Genomic DNA, 24,925 nt, shown 5'->3' on the forward strand with positions numbered 1-24,925 from the left:
AACACGTGTGCTCCATCTTCAAGTTAAGAACTAGCTGTTTTTTTTACCAATAAACGTGCCTGTGGACTGGTTCTCCCCACAGAGTGAAAGATCAGGAGAAAAGGGGGGGTACATAAGGGGATTCAGAAACCTACAACTGCAGAATCTCACCTGGTCAGGGGAGGAAACCACTTCTGGGTCAAGAATCCCATTCACCTTGTAGTACGCAAACATCACCAGCCCTGTCAGACACCCGAGCCCCAGCACCAGCTGCTGGCAGGGGAAGACCGCATAGCACGACCTGCACAGGGGAGACTGGTGTTGGTAACATGTCACACTAGCAAGAGGAGAGAGCAGCAAAACGTGAGCGAGAAGGGCGTTCCATGCATTCGGTGGTGGCGCGTTCCATGCATTCGGTGGTGGCGCATTCCATGCATTCGGTGGTGGCGCATTCCATGCATTCGGTGGTGGCGCGTTCCATGCATTCGGTGGTGGCGCGTTCCATGCATTCGGTGGTGGCGCGTTCCATGCATTCGGTGGTGGCGCGTTCCATGCATTCGGTGGTGGCGCGTTCCATGCATTCGGGTGGCGCGTTCCATGCATTCGGGTGGCACGTTCCATGCATTCGGGTGGCACGTTCCATGCATTCGGGTGGCACGTTCCATGCATTCGGGTGGCACGTTCTATGCATTCAGGTGGCACATTCTATGCATTAACGTGGCAAAGTGCAACTAGAGTTTTCTGTCAGACCCCGATCTCACAGCCACGTTATTCAGAGGAGTCAGGCACCGATCCCACAGCCACGTTATTCAGAGGAGTCACGCACCGATCTGACAGCCACGTTATACAGAGGAGTCACGCCCCGATCTCTCAGCCACGGTATACATAGGAGTCACGCACCGATCTCACAGCCACGTTATACAGAGGAGTCAGGCACCGATCTCACAGCCACGTTATTCAGAGGAGTCACGCACCGATCTTACAGCCACGTTATTCAGAGGAGTCAAGCACCGATCTGAAAGCCACGTTATACAGAGGAGTCACGCCCCGATCTCACAGCCACGGTATACATAGGAGTCAAGCCCCGATCTCACAGCCACGTTATACAGTGGAGTCACGCACTGATCTCGCACTCCGCTGTACTGTAGCTAACGCTCTTACTCACATGATGGCTTCCTTCTCCGAGCGGGAGCTCAGGTAACGCTGCACTTGAGCCTGATTCACCCCGTACAGGGAAAGCATCATGAAGATGCCCCCTATAGCGAGAGCCCAAAAAGAATGACGTTCAAAGGGGTCCGGATTCAAGCTGCAAAATAACACACAAATTAAAAACGCTGAATTTTCACGTGAGGTTACACACATGCCCAACAAGTGCCAGTCTCCCAGAATTACGGATGAAATCCTAAATGCGGGGCAGTCTTAATGTCCCAGAACTGACCAAATCTTCCACACTGGGCTTCTCTGCATTGGTGTTATCCTCTCGCCAGGTTATTCTCAGAGTGCAGCCACGGGAAGGATGAAAGGGATTTACATGATGCTGAAGCTGCAAGGAGACGCCAGAAGCATCACACAGCCCCTCTCTGTTCCCTCCACATTCCCAATCTTATCTGCTGACCCACACTGGGCACAACCAGGGCACTCAAACGTCAACATCGTTCGCAATCATCCGTAGGCTTGGAAGAATCCCCAAGGACAACCAAAAATAAGGAGAGTACCGCAACAGTAGGGGACACCCATGTCTGCGCTCTGGCATCTGGACTATCAAGGCTACCATAACCTCATTCATGTGTTCCCCTTAACCCCTTTGCTTGCCCAAAAGTCAATCTTGAAGACTCGCCCATTGGGATAGGGGGTAATGTCCATCACTCACTTGATCCCAGCGATCTTGTTGTTCTCGGTGGCGATGCGCCACACCTCCTGTACGCCGCCCACCTTCATGGTGCCAACGATGATGACAGCGAGCTGCCCCGCAAACATGACCATGGTCTGGATGACATCTGTCCAAATGACGGCTTTGAGGCCACCCTGAAGAGGTAGCAGAGAACATAGGGAGGGATCCACAGGTCGATCTACCACGAAATGTGCAAGTTGTGACCCAATACTCCAGAGCAGGTGTGGCCAACTCTAGTCCTCAAGAGCCACTAACAGGTCAGGTTTTCATGATATCCCTGATTCTGCACATGTGGCTTAGTCAAAACGACTGAGCAACGGATAGAGCCAAATGTGCTGAAGCAGGGATATCCTTAAAACCTGGCCGGTTGGTGGCTTTTGAGTTGGCTGCTCCTGCTCAGGAGTTAATAATACAAATTAAATCTACAATAAGAATTGTTTTTAGGAAGAAAAAAAAAATAGAAGCATTTACCAAAACCGGTTGAACGCCCAAATAAAAGTGCTTTATATGTTTAATTTTGGGGCTCACATCTCCCCGCTTCAGGTGTAATGTGAAGGACAGAGCATTAAGCAGCGTCGTGTGAGCTCTCAGCATTACATTGGCAAAGCCACTAAATGGGTCTTATATTACAAAGCAAAAGCAGTGCAAACGCTGCCCATTACTTCACATGGCTCCCCTTCTCCCCTGTTTCACTATAAAGCCATTTCTGTACATGTTGGTAAGCAGGACTGTACAATTACATGAGAAGATTGGGCTGAGAGAGACTGGGAATAAGATCTGGAACAGGAAGAAAGGGCACTTTTATACACAATTATCAACTTCAGGGGCAACGGAATTCAATGCCGAGACATGTGCTGTAGACCCCACTAGCACTGAATGCCTAAATCTGATCTGATGGGGTCTTCAATGTCTTACCAGAGTAGTGTAGAGTGTGCAGACCAATCCCATGGTTAACACTGCCCCCCAGAGGTTAAATCCAGTCACTGCAATGACACAAAATATTTAGAAAAGTGTCGAGAAAAGACCTTCAACCAATGACAACCAAATCAATGGACTTTAATTTTTTTTTTTTTTTTTTAAACGTCTGCTTAATAAAAAGAGGGGATTAACTGAAGGGTTTGACAATTTAAGAGATCAATATGAAAGTTGAACATAAAAGTAGCTAATGTTATGAAGACCTCACAAGTCTACAGATGGGCTGCAGTTCCCTTAGCTGGAGATCCATAAAAATCTACAACTTGCAACAAATGCACATTAATCACAGCCCTGTATGGCTCCGAGATCTCCACCAATGTGTGGTGGTGTCCAACCCTTTAAAAGTGGGACCGTTTACTACGTATTGCAACTCTTGAACCCCTAAACCATCAAAACTCCTAAATAACCTCCGGATTCAACAGAGCACACGTTGAAAGCCTCTGTTCTAGTGAGAACTACTTTAAATCTGCTAGATCTAAAAGTATATAAAGTTCTTGTGATAAACCGACTAAAGTGAAATGGGGGTGGGAAGGATTTTTACAATGATCCAACTCCAGTTCTTGAGTGCCAGAGTTGCAAGCTACATACAGCAGTGCTACTCAATGTGTTACTGGTACCATCAGTACCGGCCCAACTGTGTCACCATGAGATTTACTGGGATTTCAAGTTCTGACTTTCCATAGAAATGCAAGATTATCGGGACCCGGTGCCGTGACCCGGTATACATGCACTAGTGTTCGTCAGAAAAGAAGGGCTGGGTTAGAACCGCATGGCGATGTGGAGTTGTGGAGTTCGGTTATCTGTGCAGCACAAGCGGCAGTGACAGGGTTAAGGACGGTTCTTGCAGAGCGGTTTCTTTTCCATTACGGGTAGAAAAAAGGCAGTGCACTGCCTAGAAAAACAGGAGGAGGGTCACGGAAGCAAAAACAAGCTTTTATTTCATAAAAAGACCTGACAAAGGTCCCCCATAGCTGCAGCAGGTATCCACTAGCAGGATTTGAATGAATTGCTCCAAGACCAAAATTCACAATTTAACTATCAGGATTTCCTGGGTAGAAAAGCCTCGGGGTTCAAGAAAAAAAATCCAACTTTTTCCCCACTTTCATCAAGGGTAAGGAAAAACGGTCCGTGAGGTCCAGGAACAGCAGTTGTCAAAGAGATTGGTTCCCGAAACGCGTCAGAGTAGTTCTGTACCCCTCACTATCATGCAATAAAGTTCTTTTTTAATCGTTCCTGCTGGCTTGTAGCCCCCATTCTTCACAACTGCTGTGCTCCGTTCCTGGACCTCACGGACCGTTTTTCCTTTCCATTTCTGGCGTGATGCACGCATCCAACAAGGGTGAGCTGCTACATATGTGAGTACTTTACCTGTATTACTCCAGGACATTATCATATGCTTTGCACAGTCTGTCTCAATGAGTTGGTTGATATGACCATTATGGTATATATATAGGTCAGTCACTATCTCACAGAGACCCTCATACTGTCTAATTTCACTGTCATATAGGAGTTATTTATACAGGTTCTACATGAGTCTCACGTAGCTTTAATTATAGCTCTATTCCCCACTACGAGTGATTATCATAATCAATTATTCACAAAAGTCCACTTGCTGCTGAGCCCTGACCATTGGGACTAGTTCCCTTCAATTTTGCTTTTTTCATCAAGGGTAATGCAATTACAACTTTTGAAAAAAAATGGTGGAAAGAGATTTGTCTATCCTGGCCTCCGGGTATACATTCTCTTTAGGATTAGATAAACCCTCGATGAATAATTTAACAACTGGTGAGGCTAAGGCATTGAAAAGTTTAAAAATGAATAAACAATTGGTCATTAAGAATGTGGACACGGGTGGGGCAGTGGTGGTGCAGCACAGGAGCGACTACCACGGGGAGGCTTGCGTCAACTCGGGGATACTCTCCTATGCTGTACTTCCCTCTGACCCCACCCGTTCATTCATGTCGGACTTGAGGGAGCTCCTTGAAAAAGGAAAACATTTGTGGGTTCTAGATGCCAACGAGACTGAGTTCCTATACAATCCATTTTGAACCACGGCTGTGTTCCACCATCTCCCAAAGATCCATAAGACATTGGTCTCCCCTCCAGGGAGACCTATTGTCTCTAGTATTGGATCTTTGGGAGATGGTCTGTCGCGGTACGTGGACCACTATCTCCAACCCCTGGCGTTAGCTTTGCCGTCTAATATTTTAGATAGTGCCGATTTAATTAATCAACTAAAAAGTGTCTCTTGGAGACCAAACTTTGTCTGGTTGTCTATGGATGTCACATCACTATATACAATTATTGAACATGACCTGGGGATGGCAGCTTCGAGTTATTTTTTGGACTCTTCTAATTTAATCACCTGCACAGGGGAGTTTTATTTTGGACTCTATTCACTTTTTATTAACGCACAACTATTTTTTGTTTGATGGTGTATACTATCTCCAAACACGTGGAACGGCCATGGGAACCAGCTTTGCCCCATCCTATGCGAATTTATTCATGGGATGGTGGCAGTCGTTCCACGTGTTAGGAGATACAAACTAATTTAGGGATCACATCTTTTATCGTCGATTTATCGACGATTTGATTTTCATTTGGGAGGGTGACATCACTACCAAGTTATCGTTAATAGATTTACTTAACAATAACGATTATGGTCTTAAATTCACATTCGCTTTTGATCACCAGCACCTTAAATATTTAGATTATTTTATGTTGATCTTTCTTTAAATATACACACGGATATCTTTAGAAAAGATAATTCACGAAACATCTTAGAGCCGACAGCTGCCACCCCAGAGCTCTTGTTAAAGGAATACCGAAGGGGCAGTTCATGAGAATAAAAAGAAACTGCTCTAAAGATGAGGACGTCCATAGACAATCAGATGAATTATTTAATAGATTTCTAGCCAGGGGTTATGAACCCCTTTACCTAAATAAGGCACGGGGAGAAGAAGTGGAAGATATGGAAAGGAGTCAACTGTTAAAAAGGAAACCAAGAATGGTCTCCAAACAAGAGAGCCCATTATCTATCACTCAATTCAGTCGACAGGCTCAAGAGGTGAGACTCATCCTGGAGAAACATTGGAGTATCTTACGCCTTGATCCAATTTTGGGACGAGATCTACCCCAAAAAACGAAACTGGTTTTGAGAAAGGCTAAGACCATATCAAACTCTATCACCTAGTTTGTTTTCACTTTATGCAGATAAACAGAGATCCTTTACTAAAGGTTTATATAGATGTGGTTCTTGTAAGATTTGTGGTCTATTGTCTCCAACCAAAACCTTTGAGAGTACAAACACTAAGGCTGTGCTTAATATACGAAGTTTTATAAATTGTAAAACCACTTTTGTGATCTACCTTCTCACCTGTGGTTGTGGGAAACAGTATGTGGGCCGGACAACGAGGAATCTTAAGACACGCATCATGGAGCATGTCAGACTTATTCAAAACAAAGACCTCAGTCATCCGGTGCCACTACACTGTACCCACTGTCCCAGAGGAGATGGTAAATTACTTAGGGTATGTGGGATTGAGTATGCTCCCTGTCGTGTGAGAGGTGGGAATCGTATCAAGAGGATTGACCAAAGGGAGGCCTTTTGGATATTTACGTTAAAGACCAAGGTCCCCCTTTATCCCCTCCCCCCCTCTCTTTCTGTACATAGGATATTTATATTTCTTATATATTTGATTCCTCTGACTCTGGTTAATATCCCTCTAACCAAATCAAGTACTCTGGGCACGTTTAGATTTACATTAAATAAAGTAAACACTTTGCCTAACTATGTTTGGATTATCTACTTATGTATGAACCCAGTTTCCCTTTGGATTTAAAGATAATGTTTTTATGTTGGTTGTCATATTTCCATATCCTACTATATCTATGTACACTTCCTGCTTGTTCTCAATTATGCAGGAATGTCTTTAAATCAAATTACATCTGATTCAAATGATGTTATATTGCTTTGGTCATCTTGTACATTATGACTTGTCTTTTTTGCATACCCCTGGGTTCTAACGTATACGTCAGTATACATTGGGTTATCAGTATCCAAGTGAATAAATAAAGTTTTCTAATCCTTATGTTGCTGATGTATATTTTGGGATCTGGAGTGGGGTACACCTTGAGAAAGGGCATAGAGCCCGAAACGCGTGGTGGATACCTGCTGTAGCTATGGGGACCTTTGTCTGGTCTTTTTATGAAATAAAAGCTTGTTTTTGCTTCCGCGAGCCGCCTCCTGTTTTTCTAGACAGTGCACTGCCTTATTTCTACCTGTTCCTGCTTCTTACATTGGTGGACTGTACGCTACTTATCCCTGCTGTGGAATACTTCCCTGGATCTGGAATTCAAAAAGTGAGTTATATTTGTGGGTTACCATAACCTTTATTCTCACTGTATGGGACAATGGTTGTACTATTATTCATTGGTGCCTGTGGCATTAAGTACTAGTCCCACAAACCCTACTGTATTAGGGTAACTTTATTGTACACTGCAGCTTATTGGGAGTTGTTCTTTTGCAGACGCTCAAATATTTAAAGGACTTGTCTAATCTGATGCCCTGGCGTTCTACACATCTTTTCCATCGTGGTTTTACGGAGCCCCAGAGAAGTTGGCACTGCCAGTCTTCCTCCTGCCTCTCGGAGAATGATGGGAGGGTGCCCTGCCCGTTACACTGCCATTCTGTGAGGAGGACCTTACAACTCACAACAACATTACCTGCATTAAAGGCCAGCGCGGGTGCGTATAGGACGACTCCCATGTATATCACCTGCGGGAGAGATGAGGGAACACAGAAAACTTGGTTTCTTGCAGCGTTTAATCCGTCGGGGCGCGATCAGGGGACCCGCGGTAACACAAACATTCGCACATCTCTTCATCGCAGTATCTGAAGTCTCTTAAACACCACCAATGCACAATAAAGGCCCATCACCGATATCCACACGCTTCTTATGGCGTGCCAGTGAACAGATCACCGCGTACGGCAAAACAATGCAGTAGTTCAAATTACACCTATGGCCAAATAGCGGCCGCCGGTTCCCCAGACCTGCTGCTAAATGTTGTTGTGGCTGGTGGTAATATTTGGGCTAAATACAGATAATTGTTCTTTCTTTAGAGCAGCCGGGTTTCTCGAGACAGTAATAAGGATTTTTAGCTGATGCTGGGTATAGAAAGGTGTTGGGTTAGGGTATTTGAGGGAGGGAGAAACATTTAGGATACCGGACCAACCAAGTGACAAAACCCAGGTAACCGTAAATAATTCCAACACTTTCCATCCTGAAAGTGGCCAGAGAATGTGTGGCCAGGGGATGTGTGGCCAGGGGATGTGTGGCCAGGGGATGTGTGGCCGGGGGATGTGTGGCCAGGGGATGTGTGGCCAGGGGATGTGTGGTCTCGTCTCGTCTGAAGACTCATACTCACCATTTGGAATATGAAGGTCAAAGTGCCGCAGATCCGCACAGCTTTATTGAACCGTAGCTCCAGGTACTGTGTGAAGAGGGAAGCAGGGACAGGCATGTCACAATGAGAGGGGGCAGCAGGGACAGGCACGTCACAACGAGAGGGGGCAGCAGGGACAGGCACGTCACAAAGAGAGGGAAGCAAGGACAGGCACGTCACAACGAGAGGGAAGCAGGGACAGGCACGTCACAGAGAGAGGGAGGGGGCAGCAGGGACAGGCACGTCACAGAGAGAGAGGGGGCAGCAGGGACAGGCACATCACAGAGAGAGAGGGGGCAGCAGGGATAGGCACGTCACAGAGAGAGGGGGCAGCAGGGACAGGCACGTCACAGAGAGAGAGGGGGCAGCAGGGACAGGCACGTCACAGAGAGAGAGGGGGCAGCAGGGACAGGCACGTCACAGAGAGAGAGGGGGCAGCAGGGACAGGCACGTCACAGAGAGAGAGGGGGAAGCAGGGACAGGCACGTCACAGAGAGAGAGGGGGCAGCAGGGACAGGCACGTCACAGAGAGAGAGGGGGCAGCAGGGACAGGCACGTCACAGAGAGAGAGGGGGCAGCAGGGACAGGCACGTCACAGAGAGAGAGGGGGCAGCAGGGACAGGGACAGGCACGTCACAGAGAGAGAGGGGGCAGCAGGGACAGGCACGTCACAGAGAGAGAGGGGGCAGCAGGGACAGGCACGTCACAGAGAGAGAGGGGGCAGCAGGGACAGGGACAGGCACGTCACAGAGAGAGAGGGGGCAGCAGGGACAGGCACGTCACAGAGAGAGAGGGGGAAGCAGGGACAGGCACATCACAGAGAGAGAGAGGGCAGCAGAGACAGGCACGTCACAGAGAGAGAGGGGGCAGCAGGGACAGGCACGTCACAGAGAGAGAGGGGGCAGCAGGGACAGGCACGTCACAGAGAGAGAGGGGGCAGCAGGGACAGGCACGTCACAGAGAGAGAGAGGGGGAAGCAGGGACAGGCACGTCACAGAGAGAGAGAGGGCAGCAGGGACAGGCACGTCACAGAGAGAGAGGGGGAAGCAGGGACAGGCACGTCACAGAGAGAGAGGGGGCAGCAGGGACAGGCACGTCACAGAGAGAGAGAGGGCAGCAGGGACAGGCACGTCACAGAGAGAGAGGGGGAAGCAGGGACAGGCACGTCACAGAGAGAGAGGGGGAAGCAGGGACAGGCACGTCACAGAGAGAGAGGGGGCAGCAGGGACAGGCACGTCACAGAGAGAGAGGGGGAAGCAGGGACAGGCACGTCACAGAGAGAGAGGGGGAAGCAGGGACAGGCACGTCACAGAGAGAGAGGGGGTAGCAGGGACAGGCACGTCACAGAGAGAGAGAGAGGGGGAAGCAGGGACAGGCACGTCACAGAGAGAGAGGGGGAAGCAGGGACAGGCACGTCACAGAGAGAGAGAGGGGGAAGCAGGGACAGGCACGTCACAGAGAGAGAGGGGGAAGCAGGGACAGGCACGTCACAGAGAGAGGGGGTACAGTACCCCCTCATTTTTTATGTTGGCGTCTTCATAGAAAAAACTAATGGGTAACACTACAATGCAGTAACGTTCTATTAAATCATTGCTACATTAAAAAAAAATTAAATAAAAAAAACATTTGTAAACAGAAGTTAATTATTGCAAATACGCTTAAACTTTGTTTAAATAGTTTCTAATATATCACAAAAATGGAAAATATAATTGTACCGCGAAAAAATAAAAAATGATGTTCGTCTTTCCCTGCAGGAAATAATACCCAGGCACTCCTCCAGTGGTCGTGGTGTCAAAACAAAACGTTTTTATTTGAGCAGGATCGACGTTTTGGTTCGAGGTTGGACCTAAAAGGTTGATCCTGTTTGATTTCCCCACCAAGACCACTGGAGTGGATATTTTTCCTACAGCATGGCCGTTCCGCTTGGATACGTGATTCGGCAGCACCCACGGCAGGAATTCAGTGTCGCGAGTGCTCACTATTCAGTACATTGGCTTTCCCTGAAAACCCATATCATGGAACCTGAATCCTTCCTGAATCATTCCTAGCATGTCTAAGGTTTTAGATTTCTGCTTTATATTAGTAGTGCATAAGCCCGGAAAACTCAGAGATAACGTGTAAAAAGGTTGTGTAAACCATAAAATTAACAGGTGGCAGCTGAGAAGGGCTATTACAGTTTGCCCCTTCGACCTCTCCTAGGAGGTGGGGTCAGCAATGCGTTTAACCTCTGCTGGTCTGGTCAACAAGTTTTTCAACCTAGTCCAGCCAGACTAGTTTTCCAGAAGATGAGAGGAGACTGGGAAGTAGAAGCTGCGGGTTTCTGCGGGGCGACTGTCACACAGTATGTGACAGATCCCATCATCATGGGAAAGAACTGGGCCCTCAGGAGTGAGCCTAATATCGGTGTCTAGACACGTAGGTCACACCTTGCTAGGTCATTGTGTTATATCAGTAATGCAAACAGTGGGGGAGAGGGGAGGGGGGGAGAGGGGAGGGGGGAGAGGGGAGGGGGGAGAGGGGAGGGGGGAGAGGGGAGGGGGGAGAGGGGAGGGGGGAGAAGGGAGGGGAAAATCCTGCTCAGCTCAAAATAGACTTTCTAGGGAGGTGCTATCAGGGTGAAACATAAGCGTATGGGGGAGAGAGGAAGGAACCCTATATGATGCACTCAACCCTACTAGATAAAAATAATAAACTTTTATTAATGTAATTGAAGGAAGCAAACAGAACAAATATATTTAAAACCTAAATAGTGTACTGTGCAGTTCTGGTGTGAAATCACTCTAGATGACCAGGTGATGTCTTAACTAGTTTGATACACTGTAGAATAGAGTTACTGTTGATTCTCACAATACTTGTGTAGCCCCGAGGTATATTTTTGCTTTCTGGCCCCCCTCCGCGCTTACCGGGTGGTCGCGGGTGCCGCCGGAGGCTGCGACGGACCCGGCGGCCCTTCGCGAGGGTGGGGGCCAGTGCAGGGAGCAGAGCGTTGCGAGGCGCAGGCCGGTTGCCGGGGACGCGATCGGGCCGTCGCTAAGGCCGCGATCGCGTTGCCACCGGCTCGGCGGCTTGAGAGGAGGGCGCCGCCATTGCGCGTTAGCTCGCGCATGCGCAGTAGGTGGCAAGCGCAGGGAAGGCCCCAGAGAGATCGCGCGAGGGCAGGACAGGGAGTAGAGAGGTTGAGGCGGCCATTAGGGGTTCGCGCATGCGCGAGGGAAGCGCGCACGCGGCCCCAATGCTTTAGGCAGCCCCTGGGAACTACAACTCCCAGGAGGCTTAGGGAGACAAAGGTCAGGTGCTCCCTTGCGGCCAATAGGGCTGGAGGAAGCTCAGCCCGGGAATATAGATACATTTCCCGGGCTTTGCAACAGTGAGTCAGGAAGAAGCAGAGGAAGGAGTAGGAAGGGTGCAGGGAGCTCGTGGCTCCTGCATCAGGTAAGGGTTCTCCCTAGATCCCCAGGCAGGCCCCAATTCCCGGGTAAGGGTAGGGGGTAACTGAAGAGGGACGGCCATAGCTAGGGAGGTGACCCTTGAGTGGTGGAAGTGCTGGTTTGGCAGTGTCGCAGCGGAGAGAGCTGTGGGCACTGTCAAAGAGGCACAGTGTGCGTGCAGTGTGTGCGGTGTGTCAGCTGCAGGTGAGCTAGTTAATAGCTAGTTGTTAGTTACAGTTAGGACAGGGTAGCTGGGGGAAGGGGGGGCAGGTTATGTCCACAGGCCCTAGGAGTTTCCCTCAAGCCATCCCAGTGTTGCGGTTCCTCAGGGACAGGCCCTAGGTTAGGGTTGCTGTCGCTCTAGCAGTGGTTAGTGATAGGGATAGCGGCGGTTGCTGTTCCCACGCGGTTGGTGTTGCCGTGGTCCGGTTGCAGTTCCCGTTGAGCGGTGGGACCCTCGTTGGGGTCCACCGGCAGAGTACCTGGAAAGGATCAGACGGACGTCTGACCCTTTGAGAAGAAGGTTGCGGTCCCGAGCATCGGAGTGCTCGGAAGGTATCTTCAAATATATGTGCACCAACTGGGCCCTAGCTTAATATAGTGACTGCGCAGTCACCCACGACCTCCGTAGGAGTTACGAGACATTGGGTGTGGGGTGATCACAGGACACTTGGTTGGGGAACACCAGACATTGGGTGGAGGTGATGCGGGTAGAGCATCTGGTTATGGTTATGTTATGTAATGTGTTATATGTGTGTTAAGTAAAGAGTTAGTTATTGGTTATCGTATACGTGTGTTATGTTATTTCTTACTCAGGGCTATCTTTCCTAACGGGGGATCCTGGGTAAGTGGAGGCGCTGCACCAAGTAAGGGTAAGGGTTTCCCCAGGCTCCCAGCTAGCGGAGGCTCAGATCTCCTGGAGCCACACAGGTTATGCAGTACCAGTAGTCCCTTAGAGCAGGTGTGTTGCAGGGAAAGGGACCGGTTAGACCACGAGGGGCCAATGTGAGATTGGGTGGGTCGGCCGGTTCACAAAAAGGGCTACACTTGTATGGGGTCCCCTTATGCCCTGTTGTAACAGGTTGATCACGGGGTTTACTTACTTGCACCTACCTCCCAGCAGCGCTCCCATTGATCTATTACCACGGGGGTCCCTTCCAGCCTGGGTTTGCATTCAGCTATCTGTGTATGCAGCAGTGCTATGTGCCCTACTGCAGCTTTGTAACACAGTGCTGCATTACCAATGCTCCCAGTGTTCTTGTGTATCACAATACTTGTGTAGATTGTACACCAATTACTTCCCTGACAGGGTCATATTTTCTGTTCATCTACTGAATTATTTCCATACAAGTATTGTGAGAATCAACAGTAACTCTATTCTACAGTGTATCAAACTAGTTAAGACATCACCTGGTCATCTAGAGTGATTTCACACCAGAACTGCACAGTACACTATTTAGGTTTTAAATATATTTGTTCTGTTTGCTTCCTTCAATTACATTAATAAAAGTTTATTATTTTTATCTAGTAGGGTTGAGTGCATCATATAGGGTTCCTTCCTCTCTCCCCCATACGCTTATATCAGTAATAGTGCAAGGTGTGTGTGCTCCCTGCACTATTATTCAGCCTGTGCACAGTCTGCTGGAGATGTGATGCAGAGGGATGGACCTGCGTGCGACAGGACACAGACTTCTCCCATCCCGCTCGATGGAACGACAGATGTAGCCGATGCCTTAAACCGTTGTGAAGCTGGAGGGGCTTGCAAACACTGCACTTGCAGGGACATCTTGCAGTGCAAAAGCCAAGTACGACCTGACAAAAATAACCAAGCGAATGGACTGCAAATGTCTATTATCCAGCACACCAGCCTTTAACCTTCTCCAAGCGGACCAAAATTCATAGGTTCATTAGGAGTCACTGCTGTAAAACACTGACCACCTCCTCCTCCCCCCAGGATCACTGGACTCAATGCAGCGAGATGACCAGCCGCATGACCTGGGTGTTATTTTTGACTGGACACTGAACCTTCAAACCTGAAGTCATTGAACTGTTGGGCTAAGACGGACCAGGTCTTGGAGTGGAAATGTGTGTGTGCTTCTCAGTGTATCATACGATATGGTAGGAGATGAACATGCTTCTAATTCCTCTACCCTACAAAAGATCACCACCGTCTTACTGATTTCCCAGTAAGGATTCTGCGGTGTGTTAATGATGTCCAGTGACAAACATGTACTAGTTTAGAGGCCCTGACCAGCTTTCCTTAACCCCTGAAGGTACCGAGTGCCGACAGCTGTTTATTGTCACAAAGCTGTTTTTGACAGTTTCAGTGAAACATTTTTAGAACATTCCTCGTGTGCGGCTCTTTTCTACCTAAATGTTAAGGAACATTTAAAATATTCTTACAATCTCTCGACTACGGGGGAGGCAAATTGGCTTCAAAATCCTGAGCTGCAGCTGTTCTGGCGTGAAGTTATCACCAGAGAGATGCTGAAACATTTGCTTCCATTTAGATTACTGTACATCAATGCGTCTATGTAAGTAGCTTCTCCTTTATGGAAGCTGCGGTGCAAGATACACTTCCAATCTGTGCAAGGCACTCAACAGGCCGTCTACACAGGTGCTATGTATATTAACTCCCTCAGTGCCCTGTATACGTACATCATGATGGGCGGCACCCAGCGGGCCCTTGTTACGTACGCTGCCCGGAATGGGGTTCCCCTCGTCTTCTTGGGGGCATTTGCAATCAGACCTCCAATTAAACCCTCCTGTTCCACTTACATCGATGGAAACCGCAGGCGATGGCGCGATAGAGTTGTGCGGGGGCGGGGGGGGGGGGGGGGTTTGAGGAGAGGGGGTTAGATGTCGGAGATTGCAGAACCCCCCCCCCCCCCGGCACTGAAGCAGTTCATTTTTTTTTTAATTTCTATTACAAAACTGAACGAAAAACATTGCAAAATAAACTGTCCTCTACAGCAACAAAAACATGTCAGTGGCCGTTTCACATTGAGGGAAATGGATACAAATGAAACAACTGGTCAATGCCATTGGCATTCTTACGTCTCTGGGTCCTGTGATAACAAGGAGTGTTTATTTTACTCGATCCAGTGTAATTCATGCTCGCCAGACACGTCGAGCAATATTTACCAAGTGGTGCGATGGCATAAAACAACTTGCGACCCAATTGAGCGAAGAAAAAAAAGAAAAGAAAATTGCCTGTGTTTTCTTGGATCTAGAAAGTTTTATCATAAAAGGAGTTTCAATAAACATGGCACAAACCCTGTAAAGAATCTGTACGGTAGAAGCAAAAAGTATTTTGTAAAATGTTATACAGTACACCTGTGATATTTAAGAAATAAAATAGGTGCTAGTCACATATATTTGTACCCACTCAACATGCCACTGCCATTAGTTCACTTTGGAGCTAGCCCCTTTACTTTGTGATGTACCCCCTTTTCCCTCTATGCACTCACATCATGCATTAATCTTATAATTTCCCTTAGTTTGATGCATTTCACACGTCTTTGGCTTCGCTAGTGGAACTTGGGGTTCAATTTGAGAAAGTGAAGAAACTTAAGGGGAGAAGGTTGAGATGTTCTTACCTCGTAGGTGCTGGTGAGCCGGAGCCGATAGAAGATGGGGATGAAGATGTGAGCTGGAATGAGCAGCCCGATGATGTAGGAGCAGCCCAGGAACCAGTACTCTGTGCCAAAGCGGTATATCTCCGCAGGGACTCCCAGTATTGCCACCGCTGACTGGAACGTGGCCAAGAGTGAGAGAGCCACAGGAAAGAAGCCCATGCTACGGTTGGCCAGGAGGAACTCCTGCGTGGTGCGCTGCTTTCCCCCGCTCAAGGCATAGTAGAGTCCAATAGCAGAGGACAGAACCAGGAGCAGCGCAAAGATGATGTAATCCACCGTACTGAACCGCATGATAGAGGCAGAAGCGAGCTCCACTAAAGTGCAGGATTAACCAATCACTTTAATGTTTCTAGGGCGTCTCTGCAGCTTCTGCTAGGAGTCCAACTGTTGTCCTGCCATTCTGCTTGGTAACATTCTATACCTACACAGGTTTCATGGTTTGAGTAGACACTATATAGTCCTCAATCAGCAAAGCAGGCTGGGTAACAGACTTCTCTTCACTCTTATATTGGATACATTGTTTTTCTAGCACCCGATTGCTCCCTAGTAAATTGGGCGGTTGGCATCGTTACCTACAGTATTCCAGGACATCTTGGTGACTTCAACTACAACCTTGGATCGGCCATCCTTCTTGGTGAACTTCCATGTGGAAAGATGACATGAGCACGTACTGCCTTGGAAGACTCACCGTTCCATGAATCTCTGGCAACTTAAACTGAAGCTATGGAGCTCTTTAGAAGTAGAGTATTGAAGGCTCAACGAGGGACGTATTGCACATTCATTACATCTGCAAAAGAAAGAAGGTCACAAGTCAGATCCTTGCACCAGGCTATAATGTAATCAGTGTCGGCGCTCAACACGTTAATATTTTACCTATAGAAGTTACTAGGGAAGCATAAAAAGGAGAGATGGGTTTTAAGAGGTGAAAACCAAATGGGGAACATCACTGGTATCTCCTGCAATGGGAATAGTGAGATATCTACAAGCTGGGGCTTTACTGTAGCATCACACTTAAATATTACCATCACCCATGTCCGACCTCCCCTTACTGCTGTTGACCGTCTTCTCTGCATGTATCTGTGGCACTTGGAGAGACAGATATTTCTCTATCTGGGACACTTGAGAGAGATATATTGTGTGCTGGATGACTAATGAAACAGGTGACAGGGTAGATTGCATAGTATTACAGGACTGAATCCATTGTTTTCAGCTGCAGATAACCAAAACAGCTGCAGCCGCCTCCATGAGCGTCTAGCAAGCTGTAAATAGCAGGCTATTCATGATTGAGAATTACAGTGTTTACTGGCAATGATCAAAAGATACGAAATCTGCTGGCAAGTCAGTTATGATATGCTAATCGCTAATCCACTGAGAAGTAGCTGTGAGGCTGAACGGTGGCAAGGCCAAGAAGTCTCAGCGTTCCCAAGGTCTCCCCACTCTTTGCAGGGTGAGAGGGGAAAGGTCGAGAAGCAGCGACCGTGCAAGAACAGAAGTGCCCTTTATGACCCGGCTTATTCAGTCCTTGCCACAACTTACATTACACGTCTCAGGTGTAATGTAAAGAGATTTAAATTAATTCCCTGAAACGTTAATCCTTGTAATGGGCCCTGTTAGAACAGTGGTTTCCACCACATTTTTATACCATATGTCAAGAGCTCTCAAATAGAGCCACTGCACCAGGATTAAATAATAACCAGCATTACCATGCATCAATCAGTCCAAGTGTGATTTATATAGTGCCATCCAGGTACATGGCGTTTTACAGTATTAATACACGTGACAAATTGTAAGAGCTTCGGGGCAGAGAATGTAACTTTCATATCTCCCATTATTTCTTATTCCCATTATGTGTAATAATATCAGGGGTGCGCAAACTGGGGGCGCGGCGCTTAGAGGCCCCACGCACTTACCCAAAGCATTTAAATGAAATGCCGGGTGAAGCTTGCGAGGCCTCTGTAAGTTCCCCAACCCGATCTCCGGCGGCTTCTGCTGATGCATCGTCACATGACTTCGTGACGTCAGACACACCGGTGTCAAGGTAAGATAAAAAGGTTTTTGCCTTTCTAGGGATGCCAGTGAGCAGGGATTTCTGGGACACGAGTTTCAAGGGGGATTTTGCAAAGGAATTGTTGTCAGACTGTGCCTAGCTAGGTAGTTGGGGTCCAGAGTTGCTGGTTCCCCTAAAAAGGTTTAACACACACATATTCCCAGGTAGCTCAAACTCCTACACCCACCACATCATGAATATATATTTATGCCAAAATGAGTGCTACCGAGCGTGGCAAATGTATACAACAAAAGACAGAGGTGCCCAATGTTACATCAAATTGACAAAACATGTATGGTAATGAGTATAAAGTTTAAATACTTGAATAATAATAGTACTTGTTTTTTTAGTTAAACCCTTTGGCCAAAGCGTCGTAAGCCTGCATACCAACGTCAAGGTAAACTAAAAATGCAGGTCCTAAAAGTGTACCCGGGAATCAGGTCTGATTCCCGGATACATTTAGGCACATTGTCCTGGTAATATCTCCCATTGAAAACGCTTGCGCGACTCACCGCCAGGGTTCCCTGCTTCAGCACAACCAAGGAAGGTAAAGAGGGGCATAGGGATGCAAAGTGCCCCTGTAACATAAGGGGTCCCTAGGTTAAGGGGGATACTCCAGTTAATGCCCAGAACCTGTATAGGGGTTTATGGGTACCACAACTATAAGTATAAGGTTGTGAGGGGACTCTGAGTCCAAATATAGTGTGTGGGGAATAAAGGCAGGTTGAAATAAGAAGTGCAGCTTACTATTCCCCATACCCAGAGACTTAGTACAGCATATAAAGTATATACAGGCATACCCCGCATTAACGTACGCAATGGGACCAGAGCATGTATGTAAAGCGAAAATGTACTTAAAGTGAAGCACTACTGCACCGACACACTTTATTCGAGCAAATACCCAGTATGTACCTGGCAGATACCTGGAATGCGCCGCTCCTCACCTCTGACAAGCCCCGTTGCGTTTGCCTTCCCAGCCTGGGTTCATGCCTGGCTGATGGGCGGCTGATCTGTTAAATAATAATGATTAGGATTTAATAGGCTGCAATGCTTCGCGTGTCTACCAGATGGCATAAATTCATGAATAGTAATGCAGTATATATATATATATATATATATATACTGTGCAGTATTGCAGCCAGCAGGAATAAAATGCTTCAATCCCTGCCTGGAAAATACCTCAATGCACTCGGGCAGAAAACAGTCACAAACCTCAATACACCCGGGTATACCCGAATTCGTGGGACTAGCCGAGCTCGAATAAAGTGTGTCGCCAGTGTACCTTTTCCCCACTTATCGATTCATGTACTGTACTGCAATCGTTATATACGTGCATAACTGATGTAAATAAGACATGTGTAACAGGCTCTATAGTCTCCCCGCTTGCGCACAGCTTCGGTACAGGGTATTGCTGTTCAGGACGTGCTGACAGGCGCATGCGTGAGCTGCCATTTGCCTATTGAGCGATGTGTACTTACTCGCGAGTGTACTTAAAGTGAGTGTCCTTAAAGCGGGGTATGCCTGTACTTTATTTTACACTATAATATATTAAATGTACTATATGCACTGTGTATGAGCTGGGACTTTCAGAACCGATACCCACTTAGACTGTCAGGGCTACACCAAGTTGGTGCCAGTAAGTCTGATGGACATCGGAGTTCAAAGTAGCTAAAGAGGGACAGGTGTGAAAGCCATTTGGGCAGAAGGGAAGGGCTCGAGTACCCACGTCCTGGGATGAATGGACGTCGTCCGGGCTACCATTTGCCCCACCAGACATGGAGGAGCCCGACCCAGCGGGTGTCAATGAATAGCCAAGGGACGGAGGTGGCAAACTTGCGCATGTCACTTGGCAGATTCAGAGTCCCCGCTTTCGCGGCTTCGCTCTACTGGGAAAGTAGATTCCCGATTGGCTACTGGGAAAGTTCCCACGCTGTAATTGCCTGCAGTATTTTGTGAATGAGTTCCAAAATACTATAAGAAACCCCTAAGCCAAATCAAACAAGAGACATCCAGAGGGCCGGAGGGAAGCAGGAAATTCAAAGATACTCGTGTGAATAGCAAGGCGCCCGGCTTCTGTTTTTCCAACTCCGAAAAGTTTCTAAGCCCCGCTTTCTGGGACCAAGTTCTCAGAAAGGAACGTAGCGGCCGCGACTGGGATTTTATGCCTATTTCGGTTCCAGGGAATCGGTGATACCTCCCGGTCAAGATTTAAAGGGCTCCCGGAAGAGAACAGAGCGGTGGCGTGTGGAACTTCATGCCGATTTGAGTTCCAGGAAATTCAGGGCTAGCTCCCGGTCAAGCTCAAGCTCTTATTTAGAGCTCCTTGTACCTAGACTAGCCTAGTTTTTTTACCCCTAGTCCCAAGTAAGTGTGTTATTCATCTGCATTTTGTGTGTTCACTGTGTGCATGCCTATTTCTGAGAATAAATGAAAAAGTCCTGCGAGAGGTAAGCGGACACAGCAGAGCATATGCAGGGGCTAAACACCAGCTGGCCAAGTTACAATCTCATTGGCTGTCTAATGCAGCCAATGGGATGAATGAACACTTCTACTATGTGTGTGACGTGCAGAAGATGTCTCAGATAGACAGCCAATGAGATTGTAACTTGGCGATCTCGCGCGGAAAATCATCTCACTGAGATCAGCTGGAAGCGGGGAGAGACCTATATTAGCCGGGCAGTTGCAGTGTGTTAAACAGTTCTCTTTGATAAAGGGCAGACGCCTGAAACGCGTAAGAGAGTTTTACTTACCCGCTACCATGATGTCGATCATGCAATAAAGGACTTTTATTCACTTTGGTGTTTAGCCCCTGCATATGCTCTGCTGTGCTCCGCTTACCTCTCGCAGGACTTTTTCATTTGTCTACTACCAGCGTGACGCACGCCAAAGGAACAGCCTACACCTCATAACCGTGAGTACCCCAGTCCGCTCACCTGCGCTCTGGGGCTTATGTTCCTTGTACCCATACACTTCCTAGGGGGACATTAAACTGTTCTTAGGTAATCAGACATTTATCACTGATTTTACCGGTAGATACAGGTCCCGCCCGCTACAGAGAAGAAGGGGTTAACTTTATGGAACACACGGTATACATGTCTTAGAAGACGGCTTTTCCAATTTGCTATTCTTATGATATATACCTACATCTACTTCTACAAGGAATACCTTATAGCTGAGCACGGTACTGGGGAATTTTTTCCTATCTATCACTGACTATTTCTGAGAATAAATTTCATTTTTTTTCATTACCTGTTTTGCTCAATGAATGATCCTGGTATAAAAAGGTGTGCAATAAACCTGGTCTCCCGACAGGCTTTATCACTAAGCTTCTCCTTCAGCCCATTCAAAGTCACAGTAACAATAACCATGTCCAAATATTCCCTCATACATGCGTCTGTCTCAAGCCTGGGGAAAGGTCATGGAGTACAATCCTTCAGAGACATAGTCCATATAGGATTATGTTTATATAAGATGCAATATTACACTGGAAAATCAATGTTTAGCTAGATGTATTCCAAAATGAATATACAACTCTTACTAAACATTAACTATACTCAGCCAAGAGTTATATAGCAATACGCCATTAAAGTTTAAAAGCAAGGGAAGTCAAGTAAATGACAAATCATATGTGGAACGCCACTGCTGGAAACGCCACTGCTGGAAACGCCACTGCTGGAAACGCCACTGCTGGAAACGCCCGAGGAACGCCACTGCTGGAAACGCCCGAGGAACGCCACTGCTGGAAACGCCACTGCTGGAAACGCCACTGCTGGAAACGCCACTGCTGGAAACGCCCGAGGAACGCCACTGCTGGAAACGCCCGAGGAACGCCACTGCTGGAAACGCCCGAGGAGCGCCACTGCTGGAAACGCCCAAGGAGCGCCACTGCTGGAAACGCCCGAGGAGCGCCACTCCAGGAAACGCCCGAGGAGCGCCACTCCAGGAAACGCCCGAGGAGCGCCACTCCAGGAAACGCCCGAGGAGCGCCACTCCAGGAAACGCCCGAGGAGCGCCACTCCAGGAAACGCCCGAGGAACGCCACTCCAGAAAACGCCCGAGGATCGCCACTCCAGGAAACGCCCGAGGAACGCCACTCCAGGAAACGCCCGAGGAACGCCACTCCAGGAAACGCCCGAGGAACGCCACTCCAGGAAACGCCCGAGGAACGCCACTCCAGGAAACGCCCGAGGAACGCCACTCCAGGAAACGCCCGAGGAACGCCACTCCAGGAAACGCCCGAGGAACGCCACTGCTGGAAACACACGAGGAGCGCCGTTACAGGAAACACCCGAGGAACGCCATTAAATGTAATTTGCTGTTTTGACGGTGAAGGGGTTAACCAGGCTCACTAATAAAGGTCAAGCCCATTTGGTTACCCCTGATCCGTGTGTGGAGGTCCAAGAGTGTCAGCTCTCGGACCTAGATGACAGAAATGCATTGCCGTGACTGCACATTATGCGACATTAAAGATTTCTGTGTTTTGCCTCTCTCGGGGTGCTGGGACCGGGAGATTTCTAGGCTGTAAGTTTCAGGGTGGGTTTGCAGAGAAAGTCTTCACAGAATGTGGCTATGTACCTGGGTTCCAAAGTTGCAGGACACCCCAACGATGTATCCGGGAATCAAGTGAGATTCTGGGATATATCAAAGCACATTGTTTTGTTCTTATTTGTATGTCATTCTCTTTATGTAAATATACTATACCAGCGGTGCGCAAACTGGGGGGGGAGGGGGGGGGCGGGAGATGTGTCAGGGGGGCACGGGCGGTTGCAGAGGCCCCAGGCATTTAAATTAATGCCGGGGGATCGTGCGAGACCTCTGCAAATTCGCTTGCCTTCTCTTGGGCGACGCATCGCCATGGCACCGCAGCGTCAAAATGACACAGAGGGGTCATGTTACATCCGTGACCTCGCAGCGTCATTTGAAGCCGGGAGCCAAAGAGAAGGTAAGGGGGGGAGGCGCGAGCAGCGAGGGGGGGGGGCGCGAGCAGGGAGGCGCGAGCAGGTAAGGAAGCAGGATGGGGGGGGCGCGAGCAGGGAGGGAAGCAGGAGGGGGGCGCGAGCAGGGAGGGAAGCAGGAGGAGGGGGCGCGAGCAGGGAGGGAAGCAGGTGTGGGGGCACAAGCAGGGAGGAAAGCAGGGGGGGAGGGGGGCGCAAGCAGGGAGGAAAGCAGGAGGGGGAGGGGGGCGCAAGCAGGGAGGAAAGCAGGAGGGGGGAGGGGGGCGCAAGCAGGGAGGAAAGCAGGAGGGGGAGGGGGCGCAAGCAGGGAGGAAAGCAGGAGGGGGGGGAGGGGGGCGCAAGCAGGGAGGAAAGCAGGAGGGGGGCGCAAGCAGGGAAGAAAGCAGGAGGGGGGGCGCAAGCAGGGAGGAAAGCAGGAGGGGGGCGCAAGCAGGTAGGAAAGCAGGAGGGGGGGCGCGAGCAGGGAGGGACGCAGGAGGGGGGGGCGCGAGCTGAAAAGATTGTGCACCGCTGTACTATACATAGCTCCGTGCCCACTTTGTACTGCGCTGCGGAATATATCGGTGCTTTACAAATAAAACAAAAATAATAATAATAAATATAGCTTATATGTGGATTGAAATATACAGGTCAACTGTGCCGCATTAGGAGGGAAACTTATAGATATGTGAAAAATGTACAATATTTATTTTCTCCCTGATAAAAGTTCCTTCACTTGAATGAAATGCACACTCAGGAGATCTGACCAGTCCAGCCCCTGACCTCCCCGACACAAACTGCAGCCCAACATACAGCCACACGGCAACTCCCTGTGATCCCCATGGGTAGAAGATGGGCCACTGGGACGGCATGGGGGTTACCCTGCGCCGTGGACAGGCACGGGGTCACCCTGCGCCGTGGACACGCAGGGGGTCACCCTGCGCCGTGGACAGGCACGGGGTCACCCTGCGCCGTGGACACGCAGGGGGTCACCCTGCGCCGTGGACACGCAGGGGGTCACCCTGCGCCGTGGACACGCAGGGGGTCACCCTGCGCCGTGGACACGCAGGGGGTCACCCTGCGCCGTGGACACGCAGGGGGTCACCCTGCGCCGTGGACACGCAGGGGGTCACCCTGCGCCGTGGACACGCAGGGGGTCACCCTGCGCCGTGGACACGCAGGGGGTCAACCTGCGCCGTGGACACGCAGGGGGTCACCCTGCGCCGTGGACACGCCTGAACCTTTTACTCTAACATTATGGGATCTTTCCAAGGTTGCTGGAAACCGAGTAAGATAAAACCACATCCTGTTACTGCAGCTCCTGCCAAACATCAGGGGCTGTAATTACCTCCAACGTGATCATCACACGGCCATTTAATAGACCACATGAATGTGCCAGTGACGCACATGTATATCAGCCAGATACTGGAATAAAAACGTACTCGCTAAGCGACTCAATAAGCCCTGAACCTCCCATTCAAGTCAGTGGGAGTTTAATCCCCAAGACTGTTCCCACTTTGTGACAGGGAATCCTCCACCCCCCCCCCCCACCCCCCAATGTGAATTCTTCTCCCCCTCCCCCCGTTTACATTTAGGTTTTTTGAGGCACTGGTTTCTGCATCAACGTAAATTGTTCGCATAGTCTGTTAAAATTGTTGCTTTAACTAACAATTTTTTTTTGGAGAGATAGGGCTCTAAATATAGTGATTACTTACCCGCAGAGTGAGTGAGAGTGTGTGTGTGTGTAGTTAGATCACAGCCTTATGAAGTAAATACTGGTGACCTTTCTCACAGACATACAGTACAGTATCAGCTGTGTCACACCTTGTAAGATCGCCAAGCAATTCGGCTTACGGTACACACACATACTCTGCCTTTGTGACCAATACTTTTTTTTCTTTCCTTGTATAGCACGGTGTACACAGCACTGTACATACAAATTTGGCAGGCACAAGTCCCTGCCCCGTAGTGCTTGCAATCTAGGATTTTGGGGCCTGAGGCACAGGGAGATAAAGTGACTTGCTCAAGGAGCCGACACCGGGACAGGCTCCCCTGCTTCAGTCAGCGCCTTTACTCTCGGAGTCGCGCCTCCATCCTAACCCCTAAACCTCCCGGCTGTGAGGACATGTCCCTCCGCCGGCTGCATCTGCTCTCTCTGCATTCTTTGACGTCTATAATGCCACTAGAATGGTGCACTACAAGTCCCATACAGAACCGTGTATGTATTTAAGGTCTTTATTTATATAGCGCCATTAATGTACATAGCGCGTCACAGTAGTAATACACTTGACAATCCTATAAATAACAGATCATGAGAATAAGAGCTTCAGATATGAAAGTAACATTGCGGAAGAGGAGTCCCTGTTCCGAAGAGCTTACAATCTAATTGGTAGGAAGAACGTACAGAGATAGCAGGAGGGCGTTCTGGTAGTAAGTGCGTCTGCAGAAGGCCAAGCTTTATGTATCAGGTGTATAGTATTAGCCACGGTGGTACTCATATGCGTCTTTAAGCAAGTGTGCCTTAAGGTGGGTCTTAAAGGTGGATAGGGTGCTAGTCGGGTACTGAGGGGACCATAAGAAGGCATGTA

The 24,925-nt window shown here is 48.7% G+C and overlaps 1 protein-coding gene across 4 annotated transcripts in view; it reads right to left on the bottom strand.

The window, feature by feature from the left end:
- Positions 1–24,925, bottom strand: part of SLC5A6 (solute carrier family 5 member 6) — a 62,461-nt gene that overhangs the window by 20,774 nt on the left and 16,762 nt on the right. For 3 of the 4 annotated variants that reach the window (XM_075595351.1, XM_075595352.1, XM_075595354.1), the window contains 7 exons: positions 15,318–16,143; positions 8,273–8,338; positions 7,571–7,622; positions 2,786–2,853; positions 1,850–2,004; positions 1,145–1,285; positions 151–280 (listed from right to left, as the gene is read on the bottom strand). In XM_075595351.1, the coding sequence (XP_075451466.1) occupies positions 151–280; positions 1,145–1,285; positions 1,850–2,004; positions 2,786–2,853; positions 7,571–7,622; positions 8,273–8,338; positions 15,318–15,647 (942 nt within the window). In that variant the 5' untranslated portion in view covers positions 15,648–16,143. Of the gene's footprint in view, positions 1–150; positions 281–1,144; positions 1,286–1,849; positions 2,005–2,785; positions 2,854–7,570; positions 7,623–8,272; positions 8,339–15,317; positions 16,144–16,378; positions 16,580–24,925 lie in introns of those variants that run through there. The other variant, XM_075595353.1, reaches the window with a different exon arrangement.

The sequence above is a fragment of the Ascaphus truei genome, chromosome 4, assembly GCF_040206685.1.
Source record: "Ascaphus truei isolate aAscTru1 chromosome 4, aAscTru1.hap1, whole genome shotgun sequence".
In the NCBI taxonomy this organism is placed as follows: domain Eukaryota; kingdom Metazoa; phylum Chordata; class Amphibia; order Anura; family Ascaphidae; genus Ascaphus; species Ascaphus truei.